Source organism: Coenobita brevimanus, chromosome 117 (genome assembly GCF_032717465.1).
Source record: "Coenobita brevimanus isolate Jiangsu-jjx chromosome 117, ASM3271746v2, whole genome shotgun sequence".
In the NCBI taxonomy this organism is placed as follows: Eukaryota; Metazoa; Arthropoda; class Malacostraca; order Decapoda; family Coenobitidae; genus Coenobita; species Coenobita brevimanus.
Window position 1 is genome coordinate 7,342,238 of NC_137070.1, and position 10,000 is coordinate 7,352,237.

The 10,000-nt window shown below is 45.3% G+C and overlaps 4 protein-coding genes across 4 annotated transcripts; 3 read left to right on the top strand and 1 right to left on the bottom strand.

The window, feature by feature from the left end:
• The first annotated feature begins 1,069 nt into the window (after positions 1-1,069).
• LOC145419128 (histone H2A) lies at positions 1,070-1,441 on the top strand. The gene has a single exon (XM_080287368.1). The coding sequence runs from the start codon at positions 1,070-1,072 to the stop codon at positions 1,439-1,441; it is 372 nt and encodes a 123-aa protein (XP_080143494.1).
• Positions 1,442-3,240: 1,799 nt separating this feature from the next.
• LOC145418975 (histone H4) lies at positions 3,241-3,552 on the bottom strand. Its single transcript, XM_080287225.1, has one exon. The coding sequence runs from the start codon at positions 3,550-3,552 to the stop codon at positions 3,241-3,243; it is 312 nt and encodes a 103-aa protein (XP_080143351.1).
• Positions 3,553-3,994: 442 nt separating this feature from the next.
• Positions 3,995-4,405, top strand: LOC145419085 (histone H3). Its single transcript, XM_080287327.1, has one exon. It carries the CDS (start codon positions 3,995-3,997, stop codon positions 4,403-4,405), a length of 411 nt encoding a protein of 136 aa, XP_080143453.1.
• A 4,103-nt stretch (positions 4,406-8,508) lies between these two features.
• Positions 8,509-8,880, top strand: LOC145419135 (histone H2A). Its single transcript, XM_080287375.1, has one exon. It carries the CDS (start codon positions 8,509-8,511, stop codon positions 8,878-8,880), a length of 372 nt encoding a protein of 123 aa, XP_080143501.1.
• Positions 8,881-10,000: the final 1,120 nt, after the last annotated feature.

A 10,000-nucleotide genomic window follows, 5' to 3' on the forward strand; every position in this document is an offset into this window, starting at 1 on the left:
TTACTTCCTGATCGATTCAGTCACGCCCTCATGATCTTCACGTCCTCATGGTCGGTTTGAACAAGAGAACATTCCCGTGTATTAAGAGAGAAGATGAGGAGTGAAAACGTGACTGAGATCGATTTTTACCTGCAGTTGAGCGTGTGTATGTATGAGGTTGATGTAACTGTACGTATCGTCTTACATTGTTGTGTGTATGAGTAACAACAACACACGCACACACACACCACACACTCATCAGTTATTATTTCATTAGATTTGTTGTTCTGACGTTTGAACAAGAGCAACATATGTTGTTTGGTGTATACTGAGAGATTTGATTGTATGTTGTATCTGGCTGTTGTAGATGCGTATTTGATACGATGTAGTGAGTGCGAATCATTCGAGATTGAAAAAATTCATAATACAACACTTAAGTGATAATATATATTTACATGACTAGGCTAAGCAATATAATCGATCAACAGAAATACAGTCAGAGATAACAGTATAGAAAAAAAAAGAAAAAACTAGTACAGAGGAGGAGAGTTATCCTCAGAGAAAGAGTAATAAAATGGAGTTCATAACAAATCATTGAGTTGTTCTGGAGCACACACCACACACGACAAAAATATTCTGTTTATCTAATTATCATCATAATAATATGCATGCTAGACTGTACTCCAGATGACATGCACTTGTATGGGTAAGGAAGATAGATGGGGAGGATGCTGTGAGAAGTAAAGAAGAATGACAGTGTGTTGATAGATGTCTTTCAGTTTTATTTGCTTCCCTAGCTTTATGCTGTCCTTGGTTCATAGTTGAGGAAGATTATGCGGGAGCGAAGTAGACTGAGTCGACATGGGGGACGCGCTTGCTGAAATCCTTATATGTGATTGCTGCCCGATCGCAGCCCGGCTTCTGCCTCGTTCCCATTCGCGGGTGGGATGGGGCCGGATCGGGAAGACGGGTATTTAAGGGAAGGTCGCGGGCGGGTGACGCATTAGTCTTCTCCTGAAGGTCTTCCTACTCCTCCAGCGACGACGAAGACGACGATACTACTGCTACTACTACTACTACTACTACTACCATGTCCGGACGTGGCAAGGGAGGCAAGGTGAAGGGAAAGTCCAAGTCCCGATCTAGCAGGGCTGGGCTCCAGTTCCCCGTCGGCAGGATCCACCGTCTCCTTCGTAAAGGCAATTACGCCGAGCGTGTGGGTGCTGGTGCCCCCGTCTACTTGGCTGCAGTCATGGAGTACCTAGCAGCTGAAGTGCTTGAGCTGGCTGGCAACGCAGCCCGTGACAACAAGAAGACTCGTATCATTCCCCGTCACCTGCAGTTGGCTATCCGCAATGACGAGGAGCTCAACAAGCTCCTCTCTGGCGTCACCATCGCCCAGGGAGGTGTCCTGCCTAACATCCAGGCTGTGTTGCTCCCCAAGAAGACGGAGAAGAAGTAAACACTTCCAAGAAATCCTTCTTCTTCTTCACCTCCATCGGCTCCTTTAGGAGCCACATTCGTTTCTTGAGAGAGAATAGACTTTGCTCAACATCATCATCATCTTTGTGTATGGATGAATGTGTTGGTAGACTGTAATGTATGTGTCTGTCTGTCTGTCTGTATGTATGTGCGTAGAATGTGGTATGTGTTGAATGCTGGCATGTGTCTGTGGCTATATATTTACGTTCGGTTGCATGTAAGAAGCTACTGACATCAGTGAAGGTCGATTAATAATAATAATAATAATAATAATAATATTCCCACTACTACATAGCGTCTTGTCCCGTTCCCAACTGCACCTACATAATACTGTACTGTATAATTATGCCTCCTAAATAACTGCCTGGCCTGGTGGATGAATGAAGACATAGGTGATGATGATGGCTGTTCTCCCACCATCGAAGGAATGGACAAAGTCGTTCAGTGACAGAGGATATGGTGATGTATTCCACAGTATATATATAGATATAAGATATATATATATATATATATTATCCCTGTGGTGACGACCATGGTGGATTTAACACCCCCAGATAAGAGGAATAATTAAGAAAATACTATTCATTCATTTCTCTCGTCATTAGGAGTAGTATTACAACAACTAGTTCCTATAAAAAAAAAACGAAAAAAAAAAAAAACCATCATCATCTATCTATTCATCCATCCATCCATTCATTCATTCATCATCATCATCATCATCATCATCAAGATTAATAATAATAATAATAATAATCATCATCATCATCAGCAGCAGCAGCCATCGAACTGCGAGCTCCGGTGTAGGCCTGCTTAGTGAAGCTGTTGGGAGGCGAGTGTCAGCCACCTTGTCGACCACCTCTTCTATATAATGCACTAGCGGTCGTGCAAGTACCAACCGGATCCATTTAAATTTGATTTCAGGCCTCAGTGGTTGTATGGCGGTTGATGCAATGCTTGTACGATGGGTGATTGGTGGGTTTTGGCACTTAGAGAAAACGGCCGTGACAGCGACAAATTCAAGGGATAACTTGTTCATATGCAGACATTCTGTCTGTCTAACACTTAGGCATTCATATCATGCACTGTGTGGGTGGTGCCTCACTGACGTGACTGACTGTGTCTTCTATTCTCTAGGTGCATCCTTCAAGTTTGCTGCTCGTGCATATGAAGGCAGAAATACCTTGGAATAGTGGGATTTGCCTTCACGATTTATGGAGGCGACTCCCGGAGCACAGCAGAGGAGATGCTCTCGCAACAGGATGGAAATTGCCCTGATAGGTATGGAGAAAGCTTTCCTGAAATAGGGGGGGGGGGGAGAGGAGGGGTTAGATGAGAGGGACAGAGAAAGCAATGGCCCAGCACGATAAGTGATAATGTATGTGTATGTATGCATACGTCCATAAAAATTAGAAGATGTAGAAGCCAAATTGACAGTTGCCTAACCCCCCCCCCTTTTTTTATAACTGCCAGAGAGAGAGAGAGAGAGAGAGAGAGAGAGAGAGGGAGGTTTGGTATGGTTCAGGTAGGTTATGTTAGGTGTGGTAAAGAGTTGGTTGGGTTGCATTACATGTCTTCATTTCCGTTACATTATAAAAAAAAAAAAAATTTGGTGCTAGCTAACCAGCTCAACGTCTGCATTTACTTAGACTACTATGCCTTCATTCATTCTCTTTCACAGAAATTAGGTGTGGACCTCTAAAAGAGGTCCGGGGGTTGTTGTTGTTGTGTGCTTTGCCGTGGCCAGGTGGAATAGTGCCATGCAGTTAGGCACGCACCCTCTTAACCGCCGAAGCCGTAAAGGGTGCGCCCTTGTCGCTTCAGGGCGTACACCACGTCCATCGCGGTCACGGTCTTGCGCTTGGCGTGCTCAGTGTAGGTGACAGCATCGCGAATCACGTTCTCGAGGAACACCTTGAGAACACCGCGGGTCTCCTCGTAGATCAGGCCCGAGATACGCTTCACGCCACCACGACGAGCCAGACGACGGATGGCAGGCTTGGTGATGCCCTGGATGTTGTCACGAAGCACCTTGCGGTGTCGCTTGGCGCCTCCCTTGCCCAGACCCTTGCCGCCTTTGCCTCGACCAGTCATGGTGTCTACAGCTGCTGCTCAGACCCAGTAGTAGTAGTAGTAGTAGTAGTAGTAGTAGTGGTGGTGGTGAGTGTCCGCTCCGCTCCCAGCACCAACAGTGATGACGACCCCGCTCGCCAACCACCCTTATATAACCCAGTCTCGGTCGTGCAAGTACGAACCTTATCCATCTAACCTTGATTTCAGGCCTAGGCCTCACCCCAGCTCCCAGGAGGCCAATCCTAGAGAGGTGTCGTAGCCAGGTCACGCCACAGGGCATGCCAAATTTTGCAAGCAAACCAGGAATTGCATCGAAAAAGCATGAACAGTAAATCACCGCCATGTACATCACACCCCGACCACTCACACGCCGCCAGTCCTGAGACAGGCAACATAAAAGGCCGCTGCCAGGCGCGGTGCGCCAACACTCTCGCTCTTCTCGCTCCCTCAGTCACGCTCAGCCATGGCTCGTACCAAGCAGACTGCACGTAAGTCCACTGGGGGCAAGGCCCCTCGCAAGCAGCTGGCCACCAAGGCCGCTCGCAAGTCCGCCCCTGCCACCGGCGGCGTCAAGAAACCCCATCGTTACAGGCCTGGCACTGTGGCCCTGCGTGAGATCCGTCGCTACCAGAAGAGCACTGAGCTGCTTATAAGGAAGCTGCCATTCCAGCGTCTCGTCCGTGAGATTGCCCAGGACTTCAAGACTGACCTGCGCTTCCAGTCCTCTGCCGTCATGGCTCTGCAGGAGGCGTCTGAGGCCTATTTGGTCGGTCTCTTTGAGGACACCAACCTGTGTGCCATCCACGCCAAGCGTGTAACAATCATGCCTAAGGACATCCAGCTGGCCCGCCGCATCCGTGGCGAGCGCGCCTAAGGCGAGAGACCCCTCACCTCGATCGAAAGAAATCTCGGCCCTTTTCAGGGCCAAAACCCTTTTTCAAAGAGAGATGATGACAGACCCTCAGTTTAGGTTTCCATATATCAGCTCTTGCTTTTCCGCAGCGAAGCATGCTCACACACACACACACACACACACACACAGACAAATGAACTCCATTACTTACCTACATGCATTCATTCAATTTTTTTTTTTTTTAATCACTCATTTACTTTTTTTTTTTTTTTTTTTGAAGGGGGGGGGAATACTTGCCTATTCGTTTGTTTCTATTATTGATCTGTTGGTCACGTCGCAGTTTTTGTTTTCGTTATTTGCCTGTTTCTTTTACTTACTCATTGATTCACTCACGCCCTCATAAAGGTACACAGGTTCGCACAACGAGAAAGTCATTCCCGCTGCATATTAGATGCTCTCTATATCCGTCATGAACGCACGGTGAATCCTTCAGTTACTATGCTGGAAAAAAAAAAAAAAAAAAAAAGGTTAACCTGAACCCATCGATTTTCGCCTGCTGCAGTTGTGCTCGTGTATGTATGTTTCTACTGTACCTATGTATTTGTGTGTCTGTGAGCATGTAGGTCTGTGTGTACGGACGTATGAGGACACACACACACACACACACACACACACACACACAGACGGACGAATGAACTGTACTTATATAGTTACATTCATTCATTCATTCATCGTTTTTTCAATCATTTCCTTTTTTTTGGGGGGTGGGGGGGGAGGAGGGGCAACTTGCCTATTCGTTTATTTCTTTTGTTGATCTGTTGTTAACGTCGCAGTTTTTGTTGTCGTTATTTGCCTGTTTCGTTTACTTCCTGATCGATTCAGTCACGCCCTCATAAACGTACACAGGTTTGAACAAGGAGAAAGGCATTCCCGCTGCATATTAGGAGAGTCTCTGTACCCGTTATGAAGGTTTGACAGTGGCCAAGAACGCACGGTAAATCCTTCAGTTAATATACTGAGAGAGAGAGAGAGAGAGAGAGAGAGAGAGAAAGTGAACCTGAACCCATCGATTTTTACCTGCAGTTGAGCGTGTGTATGTATGTATGTAGGTTGTATGTTTATACTGTACGTATGTGTGTGTCTCTGTGAGCATGTATGTCTGTGTGTATGGACGTATGAGGACACACACACACACACACACACACACACACACACACACACAAACGGACGAATGAACTGTACTTATATAGTTACATACATGCATTCATTCATTCATCCTTTTTTCATTCATTTCCTTTTTTTTGGGGGTGGGGGGGGGGAGGAGGGGCAACTTGCCTATTCGTTTATTTCTTTTGTTGATCTGTTGTTAACGTCGCAGTTTTTGTTGTCGTTATTTGCCTGTTTCGTTTACTTCCTGATCGATTCAGTCACGCCCTCATAAACGTACACAGGTTTGAACAAGGAGAAAGGCATTCCCGCTGCATATTAGGAGAGTCTCTGTACCCGTTATGAAGGTTTGACAGTGGCCACGAACGCACGGTAAATCCTTCAGTTAATATACTGAGAGAGAGAGAGAGAGAGAGAGAGAGAACGAACCTGAACCCATCGATTTTTACCTGCAGTTGAGCGTGTGTATGTATGTATGTATGTATGTATGTATGTATGTAGGTTGTATGTTTATACTGTACGTATGTGTGTGTCTCTGTGAGCATGTATGTCTGTGTGTATGGACGTATGAGGGCTTGTGTGTATGTGAGCATGACAGTGTGTACGTACATGTGTAGGTCACTGCGTATACAGTATAAATGTATTTGTGCACATGTGTTGGTGTATGTACGTACAGATTGTAGACTGACATGAATATGCATGATACGATGTCATGCCCGTATTTACTGTACGCCTGTTGAGTGAGTTTGGTTGGTACGGTCGGCCTAAGAAGTGCCGGCGGAGTATCCAGAAGTTTTCGGTCAGCGATAGTGTCCATACTCTTCCTTATATCTGAACGAGGTGAAACCTAATATGTAAAATTGTTTAAAAAAAAAAAAAAAAAAAAAAAAAATCCATGTCCAGTTATCTGTATATTTCCAAATTATTGTAGGAAGCAGTTGGTTAGTTACGATAATAGGAATTCGTAAACGGAACTAATTGATATTTCACAATTGTCGCTCAGGGAGAGTCGGGAATAATTATGTTGTGGAGTTCAAATCTAGCATGGTAACAGGCAGTGATTTTTGGGTAGCGTAAGACTGAACAAAAGGGAGCTTCAATGAACATGGGGAATGATTAATTATTAGTTATAAAATAATTTTCCCTGACAATACTAGGGAATAATTTCAAGTCATTTAGTTCCGTTTCCAATGTCTCCATGGACGACGACAGAAAGAGGGAAGGAGGCGTAAGCCAGTAAGCTATTTTAAATGTTTCGATCAACACGCACGAAAGGAGATAACATTCACTCAAGGACATGCAGTTATTACACTGCCTTTGGCCAGTTTCCCATGAAGAAAAATCTCCGGATTATTTCATATAAGACAGAGGGCTATCGGTTGGGTAAAAAAAAAAAAAAAAAAAAAAAAAACCTACCGTACATCAGAGTCGGAGCTCCTTGGAGAATGCTACCTTCTGTCAGTGTCTGATATCCTCAGTGGATAATCGATTCGCAAGAGTAATAAAATGGAGAGGTTCATAAACAAATCATTGAGTTCAAAACTTCCAACAAAGCATTTTCTGTTGAGCAGGAGATTAGAGTTTATTAAAAACACACACACACACACACACACACACACACACACACACACACAGTGACCGGGAGTTATAGGCGTACTGGCCACCGCGCGCGAAGTTAATTAATACATTTCACATTCATTCAAATCGGGAAAGATAACTAAGTGTTACCATCTAATATATCACTGCCTCCTGTTATTCATCTTACATCCTTATTTTCACGATATAATAAATACGTTATTTGGCATGACGTGATGAAGGCATTGAATGTTTACCTTATAATCACTGTTTTCATAGAACGTATGGGAGTGGAGCGTGACCGAAGCAATCTGAAACTGTGACTTCTTGGGGCGACGGTGCGTTGTTGTTGTTGGTTCTCCAGATGAAGAAGGCGCGCACGCCCATGTTTACTCTTTTGTTTTGACTCTATTGTTTTAACCCCCAACCCTAGTTGAAAACATTTCGATTGTGCCCATCCCAAACCACCGTTGCGGAAAAGAAAGAAAGAAAGAAAGACATGAAGGGGAAAAAAGGAAGAAAGAAAGAAAGACATGAAGGGATAAAAGAAAGAGAGAGAGAGAGAGAGAGAGAGAGAGAAGAAAAAGGTCGGTAAACCAGAGTTCCTGAGAGGATAATTTGTAAGTCTGTCTTTCCCCTTTTTATCGAAAATCTTGTGGCTCCGATTGGAGCCGGAAATGTTGAAATGGCCAAGAGTGTAACCTCTCTACTTTGAGGAGGTGTACTTGGTGACAGCCTTGGTGCCTTCAGACACGGCGTGCTTGGCCAGCTCGCCAGGGAGGAGCAGCCTGACGGCCGTCTGGATCTCCCGGCTGGTGATGGTTGAACGCTTGTTGTAGTGTGCCAGGCGTGAAGCCTCTGCAGCAATGCGCTCGAAGATGTCATTCACGAAAGAGTTCATGATAGACATCGCCTTGGAGGAAACGCCGGTGTCAGGGTGGACCTGCTTGAGCACTTTGTAGATGTAGATGCTGTAGCTCTCCTTCCTCCTACGCTTCTTCTTCTTGTCTCCCTTGGCAATGGCCTTCTGGGCCTTGCCAGCCTTCTTAGCAGCCTTTCCGGAGGTCTTGGGTGGCATGGCGTCGCTGACGAGTCAGACGGTATTACTACTACTATGTGCACGGTGCGGGAGCGAGCGAGAGACTGAGTCGACATGGGGGACGCGCTTGCTGAAATCCTTATATGTGATTGCTGCCCGATCGCAGCCCGGCTTCTGCCTCGTTCCCATTCGCGGGTGGGATGGGGCCGGATCGGGAAGACGGGTATTTAAGGGAAGGTCGCGGGCGGGTGACGCATTAGTCTTCTCCTGAAGGTCTTCCTACTCCTCCAGCGACGACGAAGACGACGATACTACTGCTACTACTACTACTACTACTACTACCATGTCCGGACGTGGCAAGGGAGGCAAGGTGAAGGGAAAGTCCAAGTCCCGATCTAGCAGGGCTGGGCTCCAGTTCCCCGTCGGCAGGATCCACCGTCTCCTTCGTAAAGGCAATTACGCCGAGCGTGTGGGTGCTGGTGCCCCCGTCTACTTGGCTGCAGTCATGGAGTACCTAGCAGCTGAAGTGCTTGAGCTGGCTGGCAACGCAGCCCGTGACAACAAGAAGACTCGTATCATTCCCCGTCACCTGCAGTTGGCTATCCGCAATGACGAGGAGCTCAACAAGCTCCTCTCTGGCGTCACCATCGCCCAGGGAGGTGTCCTGCCTAACATCCAGGCTGTGTTGCTCCCCAAGAAGACGGAGAAGAAGTAAACACTTCCAAGAAATCCTTCTTCTTCTTCACCTCCATCGGCTCCTTTAGGAGCCACATTCGTTTCTTGAGAGAGAATAGACTTTGCTCAACATCATCATCATCATCATCATCATCTTTGTGTATGGATGAATGTGTTGGTAGACTGTAATGTATGTGTCTGTCTGTCTGTCTGTCTGTCTGTATGTATGTGCGTAGAATGTGGTATGTGTTGAATGCTGGCATGTGTCTGTGGCTATATATTTACGTTCGGTTGCATGTAAGAAGCTACTGACATCAGTGAAGGTCGATTAATAATAATAATAATAATAATAATAATATTCCCACTACTACATAGCGTCTTGTCCCGTTCCCAACTGCACCTACATAATACTGTACTGTATAATTATGCCTCCTAAATAACTGCCTGGCCTGGTGGATGAATGAAGACATAGGTGATGATGATGGCTGTTCTCCCACCATCGAAGGAATGGACAAAGTCGTTCAGTGACAGAGGATATGGTGATGTATTCCACAGTATATATATAGATATAAGATATATATATATATATATATATATATATATATATATATATATATATATATATTATCCCTGTGGTGACGACCATGGTGGATTTAACACCCCCAGATAAGAGGAATAATTAAGAAAATACTATTCATTCATTTCTCTCGTCATTAGGAGTAGTATTACAACAACTAGTTCCTATAAAAAAAAAAAAAAAAAACCATCATCATCTATCTATTCATCCATCCATCCATTCATTCATTCATCATCATCATCATCAAGATTAATAATAATAATAATAATAATCATCATCATCATCAGCAGCAGCAGCCATCGAACTGCGAGCTCCGGTGTAGGCCTGCTTAGTGAAGCTGTTGGGAGGCGAGTGTCAGCCACCTTGTCGACCACCTCTTCTATATAATGCACTAGCGGTCGTGCAAGTACCAACCGGATCCATTTAAATTTGATTTCAGGCCTCAGTGGTTGTATGGCGGTTGATGCAATGCTTGTACGATGGGTGATTGGTGGGTTTTGGCACTTAGAGAAAACGGCCGTGACAGCGACAAATTCAAGGGATAACTTGTTCATATGCAGACATTCTGTCTGTCTAACACTTA

Excerpts from the sequence above, each read along its gene's own strand:
- LOC145419128 (XM_080287368.1), top strand. The coding sequence starts at position 1,070 with ATGTCCGGACGTGGCAAGGGAGGCAAGGTGAAGGGAAAGTCCAAGTCC.
- LOC145418975 (XM_080287225.1), bottom strand. The coding sequence starts at position 3,552 with ATGACTGGTCGAGGCAAAGGCGGCAAGGGTCTGGGCAAGGGAGGCGCC.
- LOC145419085 (XM_080287327.1), top strand. The coding sequence starts at position 3,995 with ATGGCTCGTACCAAGCAGACTGCACGTAAGTCCACTGGGGGCAAGGCC.
- LOC145419135 (XM_080287375.1), top strand. The coding sequence starts at position 8,509 with ATGTCCGGACGTGGCAAGGGAGGCAAGGTGAAGGGAAAGTCCAAGTCC.